Raw genomic sequence first — 27,600 nt, 5'->3', positions numbered from 1 at the left:
TGAGTGCAAAAGGTTAAAAAATAAAAAAATCTATCCACCATATAACAGTATCTACACTAATAAAAGAGTAAGATGCAAATTGACCATACATTCGTGATGCCTACCAGCCAATCAGGAGTGAGTATGGAAATTAACCCAACAAAGATGGTGGGTTAATTTGCATACACAGGTGCTGAGCTTGCATCGTTGTCATGGCGATGACGCAGGCCTTCTGCATCGCCCCAGCCGCTCCAGGCCTCTGGGCAGCGTGGGAAGGCGGAAAGGTGGCTCTGGGCCGGAGCAAAAAGGCGGCTCCGGCCAGAGCAAAGGCAGTGCCGGCAGCCAGGGGAAGGAAGGTCCATTCTTGCACGAATCTTCGTGTTTCGGGCCTTTAGTACTTCAATATTTTCACTGGCCTAAAAATCCTGTGTTCCACCTACTCCCTCCAACCCATGGCAGCCACATATATTTTTACCGTCTCCAAAGTTTAGCCTGTCCAGAATGTCATATAGTTGGAATCATAGAATGTAGCCTCAGACTGTCTTCTTTCACTTGCTAATATTCACTTATGGTTACTCCATGCCTTTTTGTGGTTTCTTTTTAGTGCCCAATAGTAGTCCACTGTCTGGATGTAGCTCTTTGTTCATCTACTAAAGAACATCTTGGGTTGCTTCTAAGTTTAGACAATTATGAATAAAGCTTGCTATAAGTATCTGTGTGCAGTTTTTGTGTAGATGGATATATTTTCAATGATTAGATTGTTTTTTACTTAAACAATCAAAAACATGCACTTAAAAAATAATTATTCATTTTAGAGAGAGGAAGGGAGAAACATCAATTTGTGCCACTTATTTATGCGTTCATTGGTTGATTCTTGTATGTGCCCTGACCAGGGATCAAACTTGCAAAGTTGGCATATTGAGGCAATGCTCTAACCAACTGACTGGGGGAACATGTACTATTTTTATAGCCACAAAAAATAACTTAAGAAAATCAGTACATTCTATTATATGAGAATAGACAAAGAAAATATTGAAAAGAATTTTAATTGATCCATCACAAAAGCATTGAACAAGCAAATAATGTTAATAAAATTTTAAAAATAAAATATTTAAAACAAAAACAGTAGTGCAGAAAATAAGATGTTTGCATAATTATACACATTTTAACACTTCCACATTCTTTTTGGAACTCAAGCCTTTAAATTTTGGAACCATGTTAATTTACAGGCAAATAAAAGAATGTAATGAACATATTCTACATAAAGTTATAACCTGGAAAACTATTTCCCTAGGGTATTATTGCCAGATAGCAATTAAATGTTTTTTAGAATCAACAATCTGAATAATTCTTTGCTTTCCAAAGTACCCAGAATTATACTAGAAAACTGATTTTTAGAGAGATTAAAACATTTAGGTGTATCTATATAATGTCATGTTCTCTGGCCCATCAACCTAGATATATTTATTCACTAACCTTGGTTCTGATACTATACATTTTGTTAGATATCTCAGAACAAATAAGATGTATTTTAGACATGCAAAAATTTTACAATGTAACAATATGAATCATCTAATCCCAATTGGGCATCCATTTTGTTGATTATTTCAATTAGCAGTAGTAAGTACACTAAAGATAAGTAGCATAATTAACATCCATACACCAAAAATTAAATGACAGTAGTGCAATTAGGTTTAACTTTAATTAAATCTGGTGAGAATTTCTTCTGAGTAAAGATTTTTAAAAAGTTTAAAACATTAAGCTATAGAATTCTGTTGTACATGAAAATCTTATTCTTTACCATGTTTCCCTATTACAAACTAGATATTTAAAGACTTTCTGAATATATTTAAGCTGCTACCTATAAGGTGAGAATTCTGTGTATAGAATTCAGGAATTACTTTTAAAAACTGGCATGGAAATTATTTGTCTTTAAATTTTCCTGTTTGCTTCTGATTAAGCATGAGATAATCCTGGTTCAAAAGTGCTTAATAAAATGTAAGGGGTCACATTTCTATGGAAAACATGTCAGTGTTCCTATGTAAGGGGCAAGTAATTTTCCAGTTATATCTACAAAGTTTCATAATTAAGGATTCAGAGTGTTAGTCAGTATACATCATCCAAAGGTTTTTCCTTTCTTTGAATCTCCAGATAATTTTCAAGAAATCTATCCCTGACTTTTCAATTCATAAGGATTAAAACAGCCAGGTTGTGTGTGTGTGTGCATTTCAGTATTTTTATTTTGATATTTGCTAAGTAGTTATTATATGATAAGAAACTGTCTTAACTCATCCATATAATTACTCTACAGTTGGAATTGGCTTTAACTATTAAAATTGTATACAAGGAAATTAGGGGTGTTGCAGTACTTGGCTGCAAATAACTTGCCATCTGGTGTTGGGTCAGAAAATGCTATTTCATTAGTGCTGAGAAAACAGCCAAACATGAAGCGATTCCTAAAAAAAAAAAAAAAAAAAAATAGGAAAAGACAATTTAACAATGGAACCAAATTACAATTTTGATTAAACATGAGCACACTTTATTTTAGCAATCCAAATATAAAAATTCAATCTCTCTAAATACTCGATTAAAATCCACATTTTTAGTGATAAAATGACTTAATGCTTTAGATTTTAGAGATGGAAGCCTATTTCACAGAGAAAGCTGAGGTCCAGACGAAATTCTTCTGAGATAAAGGGAATCACAACCAGCTGACTCTAGATGACGCATAGGAATGAGCAACTAATAAGAGGTAATATTGCTAATTAAAAACCATCAATAGCTCTAGCCAGTTAGGATCAGTGGCTAGTGTTGGCCCCCGGGTCTGAAGGGTCGTGGGTTCAATTCCAGTCAAGGGCACATACCTTGGTTGTAAGCTCGATCCCCAGCCCTGGTCAGGGTACGTGGGGGAGGCAACCAATCGACAAACATTAATGTTTCTCTCTGTCTTTCCCCTCCCTCCCACTCTCTCTAAAAATCAATAGAGCCTGGCCAGTGTGGCTCAGTGGTTGATCGCCAACCTAGGAACCAGGAGGTCATAGTTTGATTCCTGGTCAGGGCACATGCCCGGGTTGTGGGCTTGGTCCCCAGTGCGGGGCATGCAGGAGGCAACTAATCAATGATTATTCTCATCATTGATATTTCTATCTCTGCCTCTCTCTTCCTCTTTGAAATCAATAAAAAATATCCTCAGGTGGGGATTAATAAAAAAAAACATAGATTAATTAAAACCATCCTACATAATAAAATGGTAATATGTAAATTACCATCACTCCGCTACGCCCACGATTGGGCCAGCGGGAGGCGCAGGGGGCGGGACTCAGGGTGGCCGGGGTAGCTGATTGGGCCAGCAGGATGCTGAGCCATGGCTGCGCTGGAGGCTTTCTAAAGGCCTGGTGCACCAGCGGACAGACAGCTCCCCCACGATCGAAAGCCAAAGCGGGGGAGCTGGCTGTCTGTCCGCTCCGGCACAAGGCCTTTAGAAAGCCTCCGCCGCGCCGGAGGCTTTTGAAAGGCCTGGTGCACCAGCGGACAGACAGCCAGCTGGTGCACCAGGTGCATGATTAAATCATGCACTGGGCCTCTAGTAGATAATGAAAGAAACCCATCACCAATAACCAATATTATATTCTTTTCAACTACACCACACACTCAGAGCTTTAAGAAGGCAAAAACTCTCTCCCAATGTTTATTTTGGGAGGCAACCAAAATTTTTTTTCGGGGGGAAAGAAGGCAAAAACTATTCCATATTTTGACTTAAACTCTCCCTGATCCAGAGCTCAATTAGGATTAAAAGTAATAAGATGAAATGGTTGAAAGAATTCAACAAAATTGAGGGATAGTTTATAAAGTAACTGGCCTGTGCTCTTCAAATTCTTCAACGTCATAAAAGCAAAGAAAGCCTAAACTGTTCCAGGTTAAGGAAAATGAGAACTAAAGAGAGATGATGACTTCAGTGCAATATTCGATCCTGCACAGGGGGAAAAATGCTATAAAGGACACTTGAGACAAATGACAAGACTGAAATATGAACTATACATTAGACAGAAGCATTGTATCCATATTAAATATCCTGAATTTGATCACTGAACTGTGCTTATGTAAGAGAATATCCTTGTTCTTAAAAGTACAAAGAACATACAGTAAATGTTAAACTAGGAATAATTTTCTACTCTTGTGATTATTTAAACACCAGAGGCCCGGTGCACGGATTCGTGCACTGGTGGGATCCCTTGGCCTGGCCTGCGCCCTCCCGCAATCCAGGACCTCTTAGGGGATGTCGGATAGCCAGTTCAGCCTGATCCCTGCAGGCCCCAATCCAGACAGGAGGGAGCCCAATCCTGTGCATTGAGAGTCTGTCCCTTGGTGGTCAGTGCGCATCATAGCCACCAGTTGTTTGGTCGCTTAGGCTTTTATATATATAGATATTGCCTATATAAACAAGAGACAATTCAACCTAAGTCTCCTCATATACAGGATGAGCTGTCAATTATGTTACTTGTACCTTCAACTCAGATGTGTGAGAAAAGACAGATATGTTCTCAAATGAATGTGTTTATTTCTCCTTTGAAGGCAACTTAACCCTTTGCACTTGCTTGCTTTTTTCTCGATTCCTGCTACCGATGCTAACCGTGTCAAGTCACACTCGACATCCAAGGGCAAAAGGTTAATTCTCATTTGTTATTGCTTAGAGATGCCTTAGTACTCAAAGTATGATCTATAGACCAGCAACATTCAGCATCACCTGAGGGCTTACTAGGAATGCAGAATCTCAGGCCCCACCCTGACCTGCATTTTAATAAGATCCCAGGTGATTCATATGCACTTTCAGGTTTGAGAAGCACTAGACTACGGTCTGCTGGAAGTAGCTTAGATACTGCTATTTCTCATATCAAATTTATGTAGCTCTTAATATAAAGTATAGAAAGTAGAGGTATTTTGTAACTAACTATCCAATAAAAATCTCTATAGACACCAATGTTTCTCAATGCTCCCCTTTATGGGTGGGCAGGATTATAGCCAAAGATTGGATCCCCACAATGGTCTTTGGTGCTCTTACTTAAAAAGTGTATGTAACTGAAAGGGCTAGAATAGTGCTACTCAAAGGGTGGTTCTTGGTTTGGTTAAGGTGTAGTCGGTCTCTGGTTTGTAATCTGTTATTAAGTACTAGAGGCCCAGTGCATGAAGATTCATGCACTCGGGGGCGTCCCTCAGCCCAACCACCCTCTCACAATCTGGGACCCCTCGGGTAGGGTCCCTAGGCCTGGCCTGAGATCAGGGCCTATCGGGTCTTTCCTTCCCAGGTCTGCAGGAAGCTGGCCCCACCCCCGCTGCTGCCACTGCTTGCCATCTGTGCAGCACTGCCTCCCCTCCCCTGCCACCGGTGGCCTCCCTCTGCAGGTGACAGGCTGGGGTGCAATGGATTGGCTGGCCTGGGCCTCCCTCTTTCTTTGCTGGGGGGTGGGGCCAGCCATGCAAGGGGCTGTCTGCCTACCTGATTGCCCCTAACCGCTGGCCTACCTGCCTGATCACCCCTAACCAATGGTCTGCCTACCTGATCACCCCTGTCCACTTTGCCTGCCTGCCTGATTGCCCCTAACAGCTTGCTTGGGGATGGGGCCAGCCCAGTGAGGGTCTGTCTGCCTACCTGATCTCCCCTAACCACTTGCCTGCCTACCTGATCACCCCTAACCACTGGTATGCCTACCTGATCACCCCTAACCCCTCTGCCTGCCTGATTGCCCCTAACCGCTTGCTTGGGTGCGGGGCCAGCACTGACTTCCAGTTGGTCAGCCTCTGGTTGTCACAGGAGCCGACCGCCAGTTGCCTGCCATCCGTCGCAGGCTCTCTGCTTTTGCCCAAGGAGGCTTTTCCGGCCTTGGGCTTGGCCGCACCCCAGTGTCCCGGCGACGGATCGCAGGAGCTGACTGCCAGTTGCCTGCCATCCGTCGCAGCCTCTCCGCTTTTGCCCAAGGCCACACCCCAGCGTCGCCAATCAGCCACGCTGGCCACCCCGAGTCCCGCCCCCCCGTGCTTCCTGGCCAATCGTGGGCATAGCGAAGGTACGGTCAATTTGCATATTACTCTATTATTAGGTAGGATAGAAGTCAATAGAAGTGTTGTGAAGCTCACTTATCCAACCTAGACTAGGTAAATTAACGTAAGCAAGAAGTAAGCTCATTTGTCACATTAGAAACGTTAAGTATCAATATGCAGTGTTAACACATAGAAGTTTAAAATGGAGAGTCACTAATTTAGTTTTGAGATATAATTCATATGCCATAAGACTCAATCCTTTAAAGTGTACAATTCAGTCCTTTTTTAGTAATAGTCACAAAACTGTGCAACCATCACCAATATCTAATTCCAGAACACTTTCATTACCTCAAAAAGAAACCCTGAACCCATTAGCAGTCACTCTCCATTCACCTGTCTCTCAGTCCCTGGAAACCGACTGACTTATTTCAATTAGCATAATGTTTTCAAGGTTCACCCATATTGTAGTATGTCTCGTACTCCATTTCTTTTTGTGGCTAAATAATATCCTATATAATAAGGAGCTAATATGCTAATTAGACCAAACAGCAGAATGACCATCCGGGCAACCTTCCAGACAAAGCCGGGGCTGCGAGGGCTGAGCCCCTTGCACAAATTTTGTGCATCGGGCCTCTAGTCTTACTATATTACTGTATGGATATACCACATTATATTTATCCATTAATCATGAACTTGGCTGTTTGCTTTTGTGGCTACTATGAATAATGCTGTTATGAACACTCATATACCAGTTTTTGTGTGGACTTATCCTTTCTTTGGCATATATAGCTATTTGTCCAATTGCTGGGTCATATGGTAACAGTTTATTTCTGAGAAACTGCTAGACTGCATTCCACAGCTGCTGCACCATTTTACATTACTATAGCAAAGTACAAAGATTCCAATTTCCCCTACATCCTCACCAACACTTATTTTCCCTTTATGATTAGTCATCCTAGTGGATATGAACTGTGGAATCTTGTGGTTTTGATTTGTGATTTCGTTTGGATAGCTAATTATGTTGAGCATATTTTCATGTGTTTATCAGACATTTGTATTTCTTTGAAGAAATATCTATTGAAATCCTGCCCATTTTTAATTTGGGTTATGTCTTTATTATTGTATTAAAGGAGTTCCTTTATTCTGGATATAATAGACCCTTATTAGGTAAATTATTTGCAAATATTTTCTCCCATTCTGTGGGTTGTCTTACTAATTTGCTTTTACATTTAGTTATGAGTTATAGTAAGAATTACTTACACACTATCAATGGACATGTACAACGTGGAGAGCGGCTACAGCATTTAGACAGGTTCAAGACTTGGACTGACTTTTGGCAAAGCCACATACAAGTCCTAGCTTGGAGGGCAAAGCCCTCCCAGTACAATTATAGCCAAAAGGCTATGGTTGTAAGCTTGACCTTATAGTCCACCCTGCAGTCCTAGGTAGCTAAGGAATGTGGGCTGCGGGCGGTGTGTGTGTGTGTGCAGCAAGTGCTGCCAAAACAAGGCTTGATAGAGTTCAGAGAATGGCAACAACAGGAAAGAAGCAGATTTGAAACTCGAAAGAACACTGTAAACATCTTGCCCTTGTTTTGCTTTGTGTGATCTGATATAAAATAAAGCTTCTGCTTACAGGCTGTGTCACTGTTTCCTCATCCAGGCACAGTGATCCTACCTGGCCCCAATTACATTGAGTGGCCAGATTATTATGATCTCTGAACGCATAATAATCTGGCCACTCGGTGTATATCCTATCCTATATAATTAAAGGCTAATATACAAATTGTCCCCTCGACCAGGAGTTCAACCAGCAGGCAGGTTGGCCAACCGCCCATGTCCCCTGCCCCTGGCCAGGCTAGCCGGACCCCACCCATGCATGAATTCATGCACTGGGCCTCTAATACACACACACACACACACACACACACACACACACACACACACTGAGTGGCCAGATTATTATGCGTTCAGAGATCATAATAATCTGGCCACTTTAGTGTATATTCTCTTGTCTGTTTTCTTTAATCCTTCACCACCCCTCCTCAGATTCACCCCTGGCCATGATGGACGCGGTTCAGTACAATTTCTGTAATTATTTTTTTAAACCTCTATTTTCTTTTTAAAATTTCCTTCGTTTTATATTTAACTATGTTTATATTTAACTGTGTTAAATATATTTATTGAAATGTTAATTTTACATCTTTTGAATCTAATAAAATTAGGGCATTTTCCTTTATTTTTGGTTTTTCTATTTAATTTTCTAGCAATTCATCTTTATTTTCTTTTATTAAAGTGTTGGTCTGTAACAAACTTCACTGCAGGTAGTGTGAAAGCACTGGGTTAGAATGTTTCAGACCTGGTATGTGCCCTAAACTGAGTATATTTTTTTCATTGCCAGCACTTAACCTTACTTAGCCTGATTTGATAGAATTTATATAGCAGTGTCTTATCAACATCCCTTTGGGTCATGAGCCAGAAAAGGTTCTGGGAAAGCTAATCTAGGTCTAAATCCATTTTATTTCTTACCTGAGCGTATCTACCAGTCGTCTTGCAATGCGCTTTCTTCTCTTAAATCTGAAGACCCAGATCCTACTTATTCCACAGACTGCAGGTACTGGTACATTGGAACACCGCCAAGCCCTATGGCATTCTTTAGAGCCTGGGGATTCTGGACTAGTTGGTTCAGACAGGACACGGAAGGCCTGTAATGATATATTGAAGCATCTAGAGTTAATACAGATAAGTTCACATTTCTTTTTTAAAACCATTCCTTAAACAAAACTTAAGAATTTAGAATTATTATTATTATACCTTCACCAAAAATGTTAAAATTTGTTCATATTTATGCAATACTTGTTCTTTCAGCCACACAATGCTTGAAAAAACTACTAGTAGTACTGAGCTATTCCCAACATGCCAGTGTATTACACACCATTATGAAACTTCTCTCTTTTATTAAAAAGTAAAAAAATCAGACTCTTGAGTTTTAGTACATAAAATACATATACTTCTCTCATTCTCTCCAGCCTAAAATGTATATATGTTATTTTTAAAAACTGATAACACAAAGGAGATTTTTACATGTTAACTATGAAATTTGGTTGGCAGCTAAGGCTTATTTTTTAAAAAAAATATTTTTATTGATTTCAGAGAGGAAAGGAGGAGATAGAAACATTGATAAGCTGCCTCCTGCATGACCCCTACTGGGGATGGAGCCCACAACCTGGGCATGTGCCCTAAACAGGCATTCAACTGTGGCCTCCTGGTTCATAGGTCAATGCTCAACCACTGAACCACACCACCTGGGTGGCAATGTAAGGCTTTTAAAGAAAACTTTGTATTTTGATATAATTAGATTCACAGGAAGTTGAAAACTAGAACAGTTTCCCTCAAGGGTTATACCTTCCATAACTATGATACAATACCAAAAGCAAGAAAACATGGGTATAATGTATGTGTATACTTTCATGCCAACTCATTACTTTCTATCATTATTCATTTAACCACCATCACACTCAAAATACAGAGGTATTGCATCATCACAAAATTCTCCATCTTGCTACCTCTTTATAACTATACCCACCTTTTCCCTCCACCAGAAAGTATAAAATAAATTTATGCTAGTTTCATTTCAAGATGTATTATGATAAGTATTTTTAAAAGGAAGGAGACATAAGTATGCAATATGATACAATCAGATAAGAACACATTTCAACTATAAATCTCTAGCTAAAGATTACCCTGTATGCTCCTTGAAGGCAAAAACTACGATCTCTATCCTATATAATAAAAGGGTAACATGCAAATTGACTGAACAGTGGAACGACTGGTCGCTATGACGCGCACTGACCACCAGGGGGCAGACGCTCAACACAGGAGCTGCCCCCAGCCCGCAGGCCCCATCGCCCAATGGGGGCCTGCCAGCTAACCTCTCGGTCGGCAGGCTCCAATCACCTGATGGCGAACGGGGAACTGGGGGTGGGTGGCAGCAGGGGGGAAGGGCCAGCTGCTGGCAGCTGGGGAAGATGGCCCTGATCGCAGGCCAGGCCTAGGGACCGTACCCATGCACGAATTTTGTGCACTGGGCCTCTAGTTCTAGAATAAGGGTTGACAACTTCTTCCTGTGAGGGGCCAAATTATATTTTAGGCTCTTTGCACCCATTCTACCCTGCCATTGTAGCACAAAAGCAACCACCGATAATATAGAAATGAATGAGCTTGGTTATATTCTAATAAAACTTTATTTATAAAAATAGGTGGCAGCCATATTTGGCCTACAGACAAATTTACCAATGCCTTTTCTAGAACAATGCTAATTAGTACCTAAAATAGATTCTAATTAAGGGACAAATAATGACTTTTTCAATAAGCCAATATTCAATAACTGGGCACTGAATCACCATAGTTTATAGGCCAGGTATAGAAATGACTACATGAACATAAGATTGACTTACCCTACTTATATAGGGCAAAATATCAAATATTAACAGAAATAACTTTAATTATTCATATGGTCAAAGATGTTTTAGTAGGAAAAAATGTTATTTATGGTAGTAGTCTTAAATGCTTGAGACTTATTGAGACTTTCCCTAACTATTTTGCTCACAAATTATGCCAATAATTTAAAAGACTTACAACATACCTGTTGGATGGGCTCTGCAATTAAACACCCAACTACTCTCTTTTCATCAGATATAAAGAGAAATGTCTTGGTTTTGTTTGGACATTTGGGAACAACTTGCTGAAAGCCCAGTTCATTATCGACAAGTTCTTGCACTTCTTCTACCTAATGACAGTAAAAAAATCAAAAGAGGTGAATATATTTTAAAAATTATAATTGAAACTACATATAATTATACATACAAAATTTATGATTACTATAATTTTAGCCTATTTTATCTCTATTTCCTAAATTTACAAACCCCCTCCCCCCCGCAATCATTTCATTATTGATGCATGTATCTGCCACTTCGGAAACAACAGGTTTCTAAGAACCTATTTTAAAGATCACTTTCAGGAGAAGAAATTCAGACTCCTGGGAGGGAGAAAAAGTAGCAAGTGCCAAAACAGATTTTGTTTCAGTTTTATTCACGGTTCACTGGGGCTAAACATGTAGCCCAAGAAACACAGGCAACAATAACATAAAAAACAGACTCTGGGGCCATTCGTCTCTCAGTAAGTTTATGTTTTTCACAAGTAAAGGTAAAGTTGTCTATTTTTGTTGTTGTTAGTCCTCATCTGAGGATATTTTTCCATTGATTTTTAGAGAGAGTGGAAGGGAGGGGGCAAGAGAGAAACATCGATGTGACATCGATTGGTTGCCTCTGCACTCACCTCGACCAGGGCCAGGGATGAGCCTGCAACCGAGGTATGTGCCCTTGAATTGAATCAAACCTGGGACCCTTCAATCTGCGGGCTGATGTAATAGCCACTGAGTCAAAGTGGTTACGGCTAACGCTATTGTCTTTAATCTCCAATACTTGAATTGTAATTCTGAGGCTAGTTTTGTATGAACTAGTATGAAATTCTGAGGCTAGTTTTGTATGAACTAGTATGAAAGTCATCCTTACATGTGTACCAAAGTGGATTATCTATCAACAAAAGTAGTTCCCACTTCAACATATGTGATTTCTTGGTGGGGGAGATGGAGGGAATAGGAGAACAATTAAAAAGCTAATGTTCCATACCTTTTTGATAGCATAACTTGGATCATGTGGCAGGACCAACACAATTTTCCCATCCCAAAACTCTGCTACTACACGTTCTCTTTTCCACCCCTGGAGAAGACAAAAAGAAGAGTAAGTGATATTTTAAAAGATACAACAAAATTTAACTAAAAAAAATGGGGAAAGGGAAATAAAAGATGCCCTAAACAAAGTACTTGTCCTCAAGGGGCCGACATCCTACTGGGATAGATGTATACTAGAGGCCCAGCGTGCACAAAATCGTGTACTCATAGCTCGCTTCCGCTTGCCTCCATTGGCCTCCCCGCCCATCGTCGCTAGTAGCTTGCTGCCCCGCCCTCCACAGCTCGTAGCTCTCTGCTGCTAATAGCTCACTCCATGCCCCGCCCGCAAAGAGAGCCCCTGCTCATTTGGTCGTGACGGCGTTATGGCCATGTGCTTTTTATATAAGAGATACATAATCTACTATGAAACAAGGCAAAGTCAAATAAGTGCTCCTCATAGGAATATGTAGGATACATCATACCTACTTACTTGGAAAAGAATAAATTATTAGGAGTGGGAAAGTAGGGGAGGGGTAGGATAATAAACCAGGCTAAAAATATTATGAAGGTATGAACTACAGCAATAAAAATGGGGTGGGAGGATGGTGGAGAGAAGGATGATTTGAGTAGCAGGATCAGTCATAAAGATAAGGCCCACAATAGGATGTATTTGGACTAGAAAGTTGCTTGATTGCTTGATAAAGAAATGTCTCCTCTCAGAAAAAGAAAATCCTGGATAAGTCATAAAAAAGCTGTTTTCTATAAAGAAGAAATTAAAATGGTGGTGGTGGGGAGAGGGACGACGATCCTCAAGTCTTTGAATTTTGTTGACTGTTCAACTCTGTTCAGAAAGCTAGAGGTAAGAATACAGGGTATTCACTTAACCTAGAACAATATTTCTCTTATAGTAGGATAGTTTAAAATGGCACTTTAAAAAAAAAAAAAAGTTAACTTTTTAATACTGTCAGCCTCAAATATTAAGAACAACAAAACTGTAGTTGATGATGAAATATTTATGGATATACAGATCTTTCAATATTTAAGCAAAAAAATATGTATATCTTTTAAAGCACTTTTACTTTTAGAACAAATTGAAAGGCTATTTTTTTGACTTACTGTGTATTTGATTCCCTCCAGAAATCTGTGGTGGTGCTGAACATGCTGCAGTTCATCTTCAGGGTTGGAAGCAGTATAGATCATGCCACAAGCCTTACACATGGTGGCTCCAAAATGTTTCTGACCTGCGTCCTGTTAATGAAGGGGGAGGCCACATCTAAACATATCACAAATAGATCTACATTTAATACATGTAACCATTCATTCAAATTTTTCCTTATTTTTCTTTTATGCTAGCACAAGTGAAATACTAAGTGAAAGTTTAGTTATAATATCCCCCCCCAAACAAAATGAAAAAGACGTAAAAATGCAATCTATATATATAAAACCCTAATATGCAAAGAGACCAAACAGCGAAACAATCAAAAAATCAGTTGCTATGACATGCGCTGACCACCAGGGGGAGCACATGGAATATGGCAGGCATCGGCAGCAGGTGGCAGAGCTGGGAACATGGCAGGTGTCGGCCATGGCGGGATGGTGGATCAAGTGAATAGGGGTGCCAGACGAAGGCAGGGTGCTGGTCACGATCGTCGGGGAGAGCCTCTGGTGGTTACTGAAAACTGGTCAGGGCACATGCCTGGAATGCAGGCTTGAACACCAGTGCGGGGCGTGCAGGAGGCAGACGATCAATGATTCTCTCTCATCATTGATGTTTCTCTCTCCCACTTCCTTCCTCTCTGAAATCAATAAAAATATATATTTTCAAAAAACTCAAGATTCTTACGAGAGAAAAAAAGAATTTAAAAAAACTCAAGATTCTTTAGCTAGGCAGATCCATAGTTCTAAGAAGTATAAGATTAAATCATAAAATTTATAGCTAAGATGAATAATGGAAACTTCTTTATTAAGCTCTTAAATAGAGACCTAAAAGTCTTATTTCAAAGAGGAAGGGCAAAAATTTTAGAACTTCTATATCATTATGTATTTTTTTTCCCTTAAGTGTTTAGGAATATAAAAATTCTTTGCCCCAGGAGTTGATAAAAATAAATATAATACATAATAGTTAAGGGAAAGCACAGATAAATTAACGAATATAGGGAAGTCAGGAATATTCAATGTCATGGCTCATTAATGAATCTGCATTCTATCTAATAAGGCCTTACTTAATGCTACTAAAAATACTTGGTTCTGAAGAGTCTGATATAGGAGCTGGCAAACTTTTTTGCAAAGAACCAGACAGTAAATATTTTATGCTTTTCAAACCACATATGATTTGTCACATATTCTTCTCCTTTCGCTAACTTTTTAAAAATGTAAAAGCCATTTTAAGCTCAAAGGCCATGGTCCAGATTTGGCCCATGGGCATAATTTGCCAAACCCAGGTCTAATACAATGTAGCTATTTTCATTAAATCTTTTGCTAATCAACAATAATCTTCCTTATTTGAATACAACTCATTCATCAGCACTCTGCTAAATTACTAGCTTCGCCCAACACTATCAATTTGAAAATATACTTGACTAGCTTTAAACGCAGCCACTCCAACAAAGCTGGCATTTACAAACTCAGAATATCTATAACCCATATTAACTAAGCTAAGACAACAGGTTCTATATGTGAGAGCCACGTACAGGAGGAGCTTTGTTTTGAATCTACTCACAATGACGAGCTGGATTTTTGTTTCTTTGTTTGCATCTCTGGCATTAATACTTTTCTGTGTATTGGTCTGTTTCAAGAAGTTAGTAGGTGTGATGGATGCCACAGAAGACTGTTCTCCAACTAGAGATCTTAAAATAGAAAGTTGATAAACATTATTTAATCTGCAGAGCACCTGACAATTTTTAGTGCTTTTTATAGACAATAACTTGATAAAGTAATAATACCAGGAACAATGAGAAACCTCAGACCCACTCAGAGAGGATTGGTAATTTACTCAGGATTAAGTAACTAGTAAAGAATGGTGGTAACTCAAATCCTCATCTTAAAACTACAAACACGAGGGACTTTCATCAATTGTATCAGATGTACATATGCAGGATCCCTTAGTAACTTGATTTCACTTGTAAAAAATAATCTTTTGTTTGCTTTATCAAAACTTAGGATGATATTTAACCATGTAGGTCTAGAGAAATTCCTGGAATACCACACAAATAAGTAGACTCTAATGTTAAAGCTTACAGGTAAGTCCATAGGAAGTTAGCCATCAGCATATAAACATCTTTTTACTTGGGCAGTGGCTGAGGTTAATACATGCACTTGTTCTCAAATTCCTAGGGGAAAAAAATTTTGGCTGGATAGATGTCGAGGAAACTTTTCCCCATTAGGAAACAATGTTAGAGGTTGCAAATTGAAGCCCCCCCCTCAGGCTAAAGTCAGCTAGCAGATATGTTTTGAATGACTCCCATGGTGTTGAAAGCTTTGGATTAGCTACCAATATTTTAAAAATCTAGAGATTTCACTTGAAAAAATATATATATTTCCAACACTGTAAGAGACACTATAAGATCTCTAGATCTCTATTTTTTCTAAGAACCTACTAGATCAATCTAAACAGCACATGCTCTTTTAGATGGGGCATGCATTCTCCAGTTGGCTCCAGTCTCCACCCAGCCTGCCTGGCTCTGTAGGCATTTGAGTTTGTAATCCTTGCCTTAGAGTAGAGGTAAGAGAAAATAGGCAAGGAAACAAACCAAGTGCCTAAAGCAAGAGATTCAAACAGAAACAAAATCTGATGAGAAAACACTGGGGAGCCGTAACTGGCTCAGTGGCTAGAGTATCGACCTGCGGACTCAAGGGTCCCAGGTTCGATTCCGGTCAGGGGCATGTACCTTGGTTGCAGGCACATAATCAGTAGGAAGTGTGCAGAAGGCAGCTGATCGATGTTTCTCTCTCATCGATGTTTCTAGCTCTCTATCCCTCTCCCTTCCTCTCTGTAAAAAATCAATAAAATGTATTTAAAACAGAAAACACTGGGGAAAAAAACTGTCTAATGCTTTAAGCTAAGCCAAACTGTTTTGTGATCATTTAATTAGAATGGCTTTCAAAATGACTTCGCAAACCTATGGTAAAAATTATATTTTACATCATGACCAATAGAGACACACACACACACACACACACACACACACACACACACACACAACTAAAAAAATGTTTCACTAAGCACACTATATGAGAGATGCATGATTCCATTTAAATGCTGGATATAATGCCCTTAAACTGATTTGAAATGCTATTAATGGTAAATACATGTAATATAGAAAACACTTAGCTAGGTTGTTGACACCCTCTTCTTTATGCCACCTTTGCTAAGGTGACTCATCTTTTCCCATCCCAGCATGCATGACCACAATCGCTTTACTTCTATCTTAGCAATTTTAACACTTTATTATATATGCTCATTTAAATGCCTATCCTCCTCTAATCGTAGCAGGACCACGTACTGTTTATCATCACAGCTCTAAAAACTCAGTATAGTTCAATACCACATAGTACTTTGTAAGTGTTCACCAAATAAAGGAATAAACAAACAAAAAATGAATGTGAAACTGTGAACCAGAGAATCTGTAGTCTAACTAAAGTAATAGATCAAACCACAAGAAATTGATGATATTTGACCTTTTAGGTCCTATATATTGATGATATTTGACCTTTTAGGTCCTATAAAAGAGCTATTTCAAATGACTCAACCAATAGTACCCTAATATCTCCTTATGCCAGATTAAATGAGTTTACACACTTTTATCAGCTAATTGTAATAGATTTCAACGCTTAATAAACAGTCATGAAGGAAGACATAGATGAGAAAAGGGAAAGGTGAAAAAAATAGGACTATGGCCTTTGAGAGGAAAAGTTGTCCACCCAACCCAATCTCTCAGGTGATTTAAGGTGAGAAACACCTAAGAATAGGAGAACTTAGCTAGGAAGTGCCTTTCTCAATACCTGTAGTTATTTATCATCAAATGGGAAGAGAAGTACCAAAGCTTCTTAGCAAGATGTTCAGACCATAACAAACTTCTTTTTTAGCACTTTCCACCTACCATGCTCACATCTATCCATGCCTCCCACACACCACTCTTAGCTTTGACCAGGATAGGGGTAGCTTCAGGAATTTATCAAGCTGCTGCAAATTACTTACTCTTCTTGCCTGAGTTTCTCATCTATAATATGGGGATAATAATGGTACCTACATCATAAGGTTGTAAGTGCTCATTAAACATTAACTATTACTAATATATTATCACCCAGGGGAGGCAATATAGCCTAATGGACTTTGATTCAGATGTGGATTCCAGTCCTGGTTCTGCCACCTAATAGCTGTGTAACTGTGGCTGAATTACTAAGTTTCCTCAGCTAAAAATGGAATTGATAATGCCATCTTCCTTCTGGGTTGTTGTGAGGACTAAGTGAGATAATGGATATAGACTGCTTATTATGGGCCAGGTTATACATAAAAATGTTGGCAATTATAAAGACCTTTCTCTTCTCTCAAACTCATAAAAATCTTTTTTCTTCTCTCAACTCTTAGGTTCTTAGGAAGTTTCTATGAAAAGATATGATTTCATCTTCTATTCTTAATTTCTCCTTAGTGGAAAAGGAAAAATTGCTCTCCAAATTAAACAGTACAAGAAAGAAAAAGAGATCCACAGGACTCATCTATATATACAAAAGCCAAGAATGGAACAACAGAACAACTGGAAGGACCGGCTGCTATGATGCTCACTGTGGCGGCAACCAGCTCGATCAGGGCACTGATCACCCCCCACAACCTGACTCGGGCCCTCCCCTCCCTGCCGACCCGGCCCTGATCAGCCCCCATCAGGGAGGGCTGGCCGGACCCCACCCATGCACTAATTTGTGCACCAATCCTCTAATAATTGAATAATCATAGAACATTAAAATAAAAACAATTCCTACCTTTTTGTATTGACTGAAGATGCACTGAAGATGGGATAGACAATGGACTCGGAAGAAACTGGTAGAGGGAAAAGTTGACAATAATTTGTATTACAAAATAAACTCAAAGCTTTATATCTTAAGATTTTAAAGGCTAATGAGATCAAATACATTACTTAAAGTTAAGACGTAATAGCAATCAAGACAGTATGATATTGGCAAAAAGATAGACAAATAGATCAATGGAACATAATAGAGAGCCTAAAAACAGACCCATGCAAATAAAATCAACTGATTTTTTACAAAATGGCAAAGGTACTTCAATGGAGAAAGGATAGTCAACAAATGCTGGAACAATTGAACATCCATATGCAAAAGAATGACTATTCTTACATATATACCCATGCTCAAAATGGATCACATATTTAAATGTAAAGTGTGAAACTATAAAACTTCTAGAAGAAAATATAAGAGAAAAATCTGCATGAACCTGGGTTTAGTGCTAAGTTTTTACACAAAAACACAATAGATGAAAGAAAAATTAAGTTGGAATTATAAAATTTAAACATTTTGCTCTGCAAAAAAATACTTAAGAAAATGAAAGGACAAGCCACAGAGTGGGAGTAAATACTTACAATCCTATTTCTGATCGAGGACTTGTATCCAGAATACAAAAAACCCTCTTACAACTCAACAATAAGAAAACAGTCCAATTCAAAATGGGCAAAAGATCTGAATACAGTTCAACAAAAATATACATGGGAAATAAACACAAAGAAAATTTTATAACTACTGTAAACAGAAATCCATTATTTTTCTGTTACATGTTCCATTGTATCAGTGATAGCAAAACCTTGGTAAAACATAATGCATACTAAATACTTAGCACTGCCTGGTACATATTCAGCATCCAGTAATGTTAGCTATTACATTATGAACAATCATATACAAATATTTATATTAATATATATTTATAAAATTATATCCTATATAATAAAAGCCTAATGTATCCAACCATTCCACCATTCAACCAGTCGCTATGACTTGCACTGACCACCAGGGGGCAGACACTCCATCTGGTAGGTTAACTTGTTGCTGGGGTCTGGCTGACCGGGACTGGGCATGATGGGCCGGACACGCCCTGGAGACCTCCTGCAATCCCTCCCTGGCCCCGATTATGCACCAGTGGGGTCCCTCTACCTGGCCTGCACCCTCTTGCAATCTGGGACCCCTCAGGGGATGTCGGAGAGCTGGTTTTGGCCCAATCCCCGCAGGCCAGGCCGAGGGACCCCACCGCTGCAAGAATCCGTGCACTGGGCCTCTAGTTTATATATAAGTAAAATTAGGTCCTCATAAGGGTTATTATTCCAGATTTGCTTTTAGTTTTTATATATATTTTTTGTTTTCTTCCTATGAGCTAGTTTCTCACCTAGACATATATAGTATGTCTACTCCTAGAATTTAAATGTAATTCCAAAGCCTCTAATAAAGAGGGAATATGCTAATTGACCCTCATGCCGTCGCAAAGATGGTGGCACCCATAGCCAATAAAGAGGGAATATGCTAATTGACTACCCCGCTCTCAAAGATGGTGGTGCCCACAGCCAAGAAGGAGGGAATATGCGAATTGACTGCCCCGCCCTCAAAGATGGTGGTGCCCACAGCCAAGACGGAGGGAATACGCTAATTGACTGCCCCGCCCTCAAAGATGGTGGCACCCACACCCCTAGATGGTGGTGCCCAGTCCCATCAGCCCTGCTGGGGCAGCAGGCGCGCAGCAAGGCCGGGCCTGCCCCCAGGTGGGCCCAGCCACTCCACGCGCCTGCCTCCAGAGTCCCCCAGTCCCCTCAGTCCCCCAGCCGCCCAGGACCAGCCCAATGCGCAGGCAAGCCTCGGATGGTGGCTGCCCAGCCAACAGCCAAGGTGCAGGCAAGCCTTGGATGGCGGCTGCCTAGCCGCCCAGGGCTGCCCGAGGCTCAGGTAACCAGGGCTGGCCAAGGCTTGCACTGCCGACAGTGGCAGCAGCAGAGGTGTGATGGGGGAGTTGCCTTCCCCTGATTGCTGGGTCGCCTCCTGCCCCTGAGGGCTCCTGGACTGTGAGAGGGGGCTGGCGGGGCTGAGGGACCCCCCCATCCAGTGCATGAATTTTCATGCACCGGGCCTCTAGTTTATAGATATAACCAATGAAGTAAAGTTATTAAGAATCTGTAAATAGAATGTTAATTAACTTATTTATAAATTCATAGTTTAGTAAACACTATTTAATTGAAAAATGACACCATAAGTTAATAACAGAATTTCAGAAGGAAGAGGAATTTACAAATGAAGACTAACCCCCTTACTTTAGAGATCTCTTCTCTAGATCCCACAGTTAATTAGTGGCAGACCTAGACAAAATCTCAAGGTTCCTGATGCTCAATTCAGTGTCCTTTCCATGGCTTAGTAAATTTCACTTATATCTCACTTTGATCAAATCTATAATATAAATTGTTTTTAGTCCTTCCTATTATTTAATAGGGTAAAAGATAGGTAGGGTAGGCATGAGAACACCAAGCTCTAGGGTGTTTAAGTAACTTGGCCACATCCCATAGACCAAGTTCCAATCTAAGGCCTCCTTGTCTCCTCCTTTTAAAAATGCAATGCATTTGAAAACAACAAACCCCCAAACAAAATGCACTGCATTGCTTATCACACAAAATAGTGTCACCAAAAGAAACACAAAGATACAAACGCAGGCACACATACTGATATATATATATCAGTATGTGTGCCTGTGTTTGTATATATGTGTGTGTATATATATATATATACCAAAATATTATTGTATATGATTTTATATTGATACATGTAATGAAGTATTATCCTTAGTCAATAAACTCATTTTGAGAAGAGAAGTTTTCTCTTACCTGCCTTGTTTTCACTGTGAGAATCTTCTGAAGAAAAACACTTATTTTCTTCAGGTTTATACTCCCTTGAAGAAACTACTCCACTTGATGAATCCTGAAGATAATGAATAGGTAAAATTTAAGAAAACCATTTTCCACTTAGTGAATGAATTCCAATAGATCTGTTTCTAAATCAAAATATCTAATTTATTATGAATTATTTTATAACATGATTTTAAATTCTCAATTTTCATCCTATTTTAAGGAGAATTTCCTGCATATTTACTAAGTATACATAACCCTTTAAAAGACAGTGTGGCCTGGGCTGGTGTGGCTCAGTTAGTTGAGCATCATTCCGTGCACTGAGAGGTTGCTGGTTCGATTCCCAGTCAGAGCACATGCCCAGGTTGGGGGCATGCAGGAGGCAGCCCAATGATATTTTCTCTCTCAATGATGTCTCTCTCTCTAAAATCAATTTTTAAAAAAACAGTTAAAAGACAAGTCTGTAATTTGTCATCCTATAAAAAATGTATTATAATTCTGATAAAGATGGCAGACTTAAGCTTATTGAACATCCTTTCTGTAATTGAACAAAAATAATTAGTGAAAATGGCAAAAATTTCCCCAGTAGCCACCAAACTGGAAAGGGACCTTTTGTCATAAAAAGAACACTCTGGAGTAGTTGGGGAGGCTTCTAACTCCACTTTTTGGGCAGGAGCTGGGAAGTGGAAAAAGCAAAATAGAAAAAAATTCTGACAAATTTTACTAACACTATAGTTTGGTGAAATTTAGAAAATATAGTTTGTGGGAAAGGAAAAAAAAACTTTTGCTTAAAGTAGAGCTGTTTTACAAGATCATAATTTCTCAGTAGAGATGGGACAATCCATCAATTTGCCATTTTGTAGGGCTCCATAATGAGTTGGGGATAGGTTTTAACCCAATAATGAAAACAGGCTTCACCCCTAGCTAGTAGAAATGAATACTAGTAGTGAGTACTTAATAAAATCTTAAGAGAGGAGAGCCTAGTTCCACAAATTTAAGATGCACAAAAGCGCAGCTTCTCAGACTGATGACAACTAGATAGAATCTAATATCCAGCCCCTTAAAATGATGCTCAGAAAATAAAGCAGAAAAGAGCATTCAGCGAATTTGTCATGTCACTCTACCAAATAAATACAGAGAATACTAACTAGGAGATAACTGGGTGCTGGATTTTAGCTTGAATGGTCCCCCAAATTTTTAAAAATTTAGGCACTTTATATACAGTGAAGTGCATAGATATAAAGTATACAGTTTGATGAATTTTGATAAACTTATATACTCATGTAACCTAAATTCAAAACCCCATCAAGATATAGGTTTTTGGCCTGGCTGTTGTGGCTCAGTGGTTGAGCGTCGACCTATGAACCAGATCAGGGTGTGTGGGTTGCGGGCTCGATCCCCAGAAGTGGTTGTGCAGGAGGCAGCCAATCAATGATTCTCTCTCATCATTAATGTATGTATCTCTCTCTCCCTCTCGCTTCTTCTCTGAAATCAATAAACATATATTTAAAATATATATATAAAATATATATATATATACACACACACACAGATATATATATACATATATATATATATATATAAATATATATATATATATATATTAGGCTAAACATTTAAAAAAAACTTTTTAATGTGGCCATAAAAAATTTGAATTACATGCAGCTGGTATTCTATTTCTAACAGACAACACTAGTGTGGGCTAGCTGTGTTAAATTTGAGTAAGATCAAAAAGCATAGAATGGCAACCATGAAAACATACTACAAAAAATAAACAAAAATCCAACTAGCTATATGTTAACAGTGATCATCTCCAAGTAGTGGGTTTACAGAAGATATATTTTTATACTTTCTGTGACCTCTAAATTTTCTACAATCTAGTACTTCAATAAGCTAAAACAAAAAACCATATGCTCATACTCTGGAAACCTACTACATGAATTTTGTTATTTCTACTTTCTAAAAACACTATTGAATAAAAGTTGTTAAGCTTTTCTGGACTTCAGTTTTGTCATGAGGAAATTTAATAAAATGTATACCTTAATGCCAAGGAAATGTTGGTAGGCTTCCTTAAGCCAAAAAGGGGAGAAATATCCCATCTTTCCATCCTGCCTCTAAATTCTTTATAGTGATTAAACTATTTGGTTTCATAAAAGCAGTCATCCAGAATGCAAAGAAAAAAAACATTTTGTTCAATTATGTTACATATATAGTATGTATATTGAAGTTTTGTTATATAGCCAACTTTGTTTTTAAAATGGTATGTTTAGTTTTCTTTACCTTTATTAATTTCTCTTCATTTTTATTTCTTATACCCAGCAGCTCAATGTTCAGTTCCTTTTGTAGCAACAAGCACTTTGGCACTTGCCTTGTCTCAAAACTTTTTCTTTCATTGACAGTCTCCACATCAGAATCTTTAATCACTTCTGATTTATTCTCTTGGGTGAGTCCCAGTAATGGCTTGTTTTCCAGAGACAATTTTCTAAGAGACGATTTTTTCCTAACAAAAAATGCTGCTCCACCCTGGAGTGTTACTTGTGGTTTGACTTTTTGGCTTAGAACTCGAGGAGCATTTAAATTATTTTCAGCTGAATAACAACTATTCTCTTTCTCTACAATTGGTTTGTAGGCCACTCGATTTTGCTTGGAATTTTTAGAATTCTTTGATACAGGCTTGTTGCACTTATAACTTGGTTGACACTTAGCAGTTAAACTCTTCTGTGGTTTTTTCTTCATCTTCTTGGAGCAGGTTGTTTTTTCCTGCATTTTTTCTGTCACACTGGGAAAAGATGTATCTTCATTATTAGTTTTTAGACAAATGGATCTACTCTCTTTTATCATCTTTCTCTCCAATGGATTGAGGTAACACTTACTAGTATTTTTGTTGTAAAAGGATACAGTAGACACACAAGATTTAAAAGGTGAACCTTGATTTGCAGATGGTAATCTATCTGTTTTAGTTGTTTTGAGCAGACTTGAAGTGAAATGGCCTTGTTGAGAGCAATGCACATTTTCTTCATTACTTTGGCAAATGTATTTTTTATTAGGTGATGAAAATATATTTTCAGTAAAATCCAAAATTAATTTCTTTGATGAAATGTCAGATAATAGGCTATAAAAAAAAAGTCCATTGTTAAGAACTGTTATTTTGCTTCAATTTTTTATGTCAATCTACTGCTAAGTAATAAACAATTCTACCCAATGGTCACACTACAAAACAATACATCCTCTCCACCAAACATCCATTCACACACATTATTTATTAGTTTTAAAAGTAGGATTCTCAAATTATGTTTTTACCAAACAAAGCATTCAATTATTTTTCAAAAGACAGTGTTTGTGAAAACAGTTTACAAGAAGCTTTGAGATAAGTGAGTGTTTTAAAACCTATTTCAAAGTCCTGGCCATATACAAATTATAGCCCATATACTTTGCTCGAGTGGCTATAAGTCCCCTAAAATGATTAATTCTATGTAATTAGGGCCTATTCTGTGGGGAGTAATTTATTTCTGGTATGACATGTAGTAAGTACTAAGTACACAGACTTTCTAGGATTGCTTACAAACAAGTATCTATTGTATGCAAAATGCTATGTTAAGTGTTACATAAGAGAGTAGAAAGGAGCAAGGTAATGAAAGATTTAACATACATTTCGAAGCCACAGAGAAATAGCTCTTTCTCTGATTCCCTGGCAAAAGCATTAAATAATCCTATATAATAAAAGGCTAATATGCAAATCAACTGAATGGGGGAACAACCGGTCACTATGACGCGCACTGACCACCAGGGGGCAGACGCTCAATGCAGGAGCTGCCCCTTGGTGGTCAGTACATTCCCACAGGGAGAGCACCACTCAGCTAAAAGCCCTGAGCTGGGCTCACGGCTGGCAAGCGCAGTGGCGGTGGTGGGAGACTCCCACCTCCTTGGCAGTGCTAAGATGTCTGACTGCTGGCTTAGCCCCACTCCCCGCAGAGAGCAGGCCTAAGCTAGCAGTCGGACATCCCCCGAAGGCTCCCGAACTGCGAGAGGGCGCAGGCCAGGCTGAGAGACTCCCCAAGTGCACAAATTTTGTGCACTGGGCCTCTAGTTAATTATAAAAGCTTACAGTATTCCCAGACTAGAATTTAGAATATAAAATACTATTATAGCTACAAGAAGTAGGCCAGTGAAAGAAGGGAAATTTTAAGAGAAGGTAAGAAAGCCCAAAGGTGAATTCTTCTTTTCTGAATTTCTACCCATAGGATGAGACTCACTTGTCACAGTTCAAAGAATTCTGCTTCCTTTTCCTTGGAGTAAAAGCTGACATCTTCTTAATTGAAGCCCTAAAAGCAACAAGACAATTACAATGACCAAATTCACCCAATGTGCATAAAAACCAGTATACCAAAATTATATCTTAAAAGTTTGAAAAAATTTTCAGATGGGTAATGGTTATAGATTCAAGAAAAGGATAATTTTTAAAGCAAATTACTTTAATAAAGATTTAAAATACATAAAAAAGAAAAGGAAAAACACTACATCACAGTAGCAATTAGAACAGGAAATACAAGCAGGGAAATGACCCTACCAGAAAGGAAGTTTTTTTTTTTTTACCCCATTTCAGGGCAGACGTTCTCTTGTAATTAGCCTGATTAATTCCTACCAAGTTTAAAAACACTTTTCATCTGGAACGCCTCCCTTGCCATTGCCCTCAGCCCACCCCTGCCACTGTGAGATGCTGCCCTATGCTTCCAATCCATCTATGCTTCCTTTATATTCCACTTAACACATTTTCTGATTGATGTAACTGTTTCTCAATAACCTGCACATCCAGGGAATCGTTTCTCATTTTCACCAGAATCCAGCAAGAGAACAGGGAAAGCATAATCCTCTCCTATTTTACTAGCCCAGGAGCCTGGACCAAGCTGCTTGTTCCCTTTTTATGTTATCCTTGTCACTATTTTATTTTTTTGTTGTTGTTAATCCTCACCCGAGGGCATTTTTTTTTTTTTTTTTTTTTTAGAAAATGAAAGGGAGGTGGGGAGACAGAGAGAAACATCCATGTGAGAGAGACACCTCGCCTGGTGGCCTCCCCAACACGCCCCCACGGGGAGGGGATGAGCCAGCATCCCACATACATGCCCTTGACGGGGGTAGAACCTGAGACCCTTCGACCCTTCAGTACGCAGGCCGATGCTCTCAACAGCGAGCAAACCGGCGAGGGCCGCCAGTTTCCTTTTATAAAATACCCTGGCCTTCGAAGGCGGCTGAAAATAAACAATCATGCCACTTAACTCTCGAGCAGATGGCATGTTGCTCGGTAAAAGTTTCCTCTTGCCCTGCCTTCGGGTCAGGTATATTTTTTAAAAATGACACAAGCGTGATTTCAAAGTTAAACGCGAAGACCCGGGTCTCTGGGAACTAATGTCTAGCTGCGGCTTAAGAGAAGACCCCTGTAAGACTGAACGAGGAAAAGAATGCCTTTCGGGGCAAAAAGCCAAGGAAACCCCGGCGTAGGGAAGACAGGAACCCCGGTGACCTGGAAGTGTGCCGAACCGGTTGGTGGCTTCGGTCTCACGCCGCCGACGCGCCAAGCCCAGAGAAAAAGTTCTTTTACTCCTTGACAGCCAGCCCCGCCACGTTCTATAGAACCTCCAGCTCCCCGCGTTCCAGCCCCAGCCGCAGCCCTCGGCGGCAATTACCTGCACCTCCGGGCGGGCGAGCTCTCCTCAGCCAAGCCAGTTGCTCCGCCACTGTATTCAAATTATCCCGCGCCAGGCGAGGCGGAAGCTGCTGCGTTCTGATTCGCCGCTTCTCAGAGTTTCCAGAAACTGACTCGGTGATTGGTCGTACTCTAGTTATTGCCCCACCCACTAAAGAGGCGGTCTCCAATATTCTCCCGCCCTTGGGCGGCCGAATGTTCTCTTCTTCCCGAAAGCCATCCACAATTCCTTGCGGCCACGCCGGGTCCTAGATCCCCAGGCCTTGTTTAGGTGCGTTCTGGGAGTTGTAGTTTTTCCGTAAAATAAAGGTGCCCTTTTGAACATCCTGGGGTTCACTTGGTGTAAGATGTTTTTGTGAAATAGCCTTTTCGATATTCTCGAGGCACTTATATTTTAAATTTGAAGCCTTAGCGTTAAACTTTTTTTTTTAAATTAGTAATACGTTAGGTTTCTAGCAAATTTTTTTTCAAGTTAAATTTAAAAAATTAAATCATGGCACTAATAGCTGGTATGTGCCAGACATTCTTGCACGCTTTACGTGTTTTGTTTTATTTACTCCACATCACAATCTATGGGAGATGTATTATCATTCCCATTTTACAGAGGGCCTGAAAACAATTACTATTTATAGGATATAACTAGGTTCTTTTGGGGAGCTGGAATGTTCCTAACACAGTCATTGGTTGTTAGCTATTACTTTTACCGTATCTTTGTGTTACAAGCTCCTGGTACTCTCTGGAACATTTTTAGTTCTAAATAAATTTAACTTATGAAATAAGAGTAATAGATTTACCGGAGTAAAATCATTACCAATTTACAGCAGAAAGCGATCTGAGATTGACGGGTTTGGAATTTGTCCCATCTCACAGGTAACAGTTGGTCGGTTTTTAAAATATATATATATTTTATTGATAGGAAGGGAGAGAGAGATATAAACATCATTGATAAGAGAGAAACATTGATTGGCAGCCTCCTGCACACCCCCTGCTGGGGATCAAGTTGGCAACCCTGGCATGTGCCCTAACTGGGAATTGAACCTGGGACCCTTCAGTCTGCAGGCCAATACTCTATATCAGTGATGGCGAACCTATGACACCTGTGTCAGCACTGACACGCGTAGCCATTTCTGATGACACGCGGCCGCATGCCGAGGATGAAACATTTGCTGCTCCTGAGGATGAAACATTTGCGACTAGAGTCTTGGAGTTAGTGTTTTTCCTCAAAGTGACACACTACCCGAGTTATGCTCAGTTTTTTGGCGAAGTTTGACA

The 27,600-nt window shown here is 39.4% G+C and overlaps 1 protein-coding gene across 3 annotated transcripts; it reads right to left on the bottom strand.

Moving 5' to 3' along the window:
* Positions 1 to 705: 705 nt before the first annotated feature.
* ESCO2 (establishment of sister chromatid cohesion N-acetyltransferase 2) lies at positions 706 to 26,350 on the bottom strand. Of its 3 annotated transcripts, none has more exons than XM_079770774.1 (11): positions 26,309 to 26,350; positions 24,881 to 24,949; positions 22,908 to 23,739; positions 20,607 to 20,700; positions 17,722 to 17,779; positions 14,465 to 14,591; positions 12,862 to 12,993; positions 11,705 to 11,794; positions 10,660 to 10,803; positions 8,544 to 8,719; positions 706 to 2,435 (listed from the first exon to the last, which is right to left on the bottom strand). In XM_079770774.1, the coding sequence occupies exons 2-11, from the start codon at positions 24,931 to 24,933 to the stop codon at positions 2,303 to 2,305; spliced, it is 1,839 nt and encodes a 612-aa protein (XP_079626900.1). In that variant the 5' UTR covers positions 24,934 to 24,949; positions 26,309 to 26,350; the 3' UTR covers positions 706 to 2,302. The 3 variants fall into 3 exon arrangements, with proteins under 3 accessions (XP_079626900.1, XP_079626901.1, XP_079626902.1); XM_079770775.1 differs by lacking the exon at positions 26,309 to 26,350 and adding an exon at positions 26,146 to 26,272; XM_079770776.1 differs by lacking the exon at positions 26,309 to 26,350 and adding an exon at positions 26,163 to 26,211.
* Between the last annotated feature and the right edge of the window lie 1,250 nt (positions 26,351 to 27,600).

This window comes from Cnephaeus nilssonii (assembly GCF_951640355.1).
Source record: "Cnephaeus nilssonii genome assembly, chromosome: 5".
NCBI lineage: Eukaryota > Metazoa > Chordata > Mammalia > Chiroptera > Vespertilionidae > Cnephaeus > Cnephaeus nilssonii.
The sequence above is the reverse complement of the archived record's forward strand: the minus strand, read 5'-3'. Positions and strand labels throughout refer to the sequence as shown.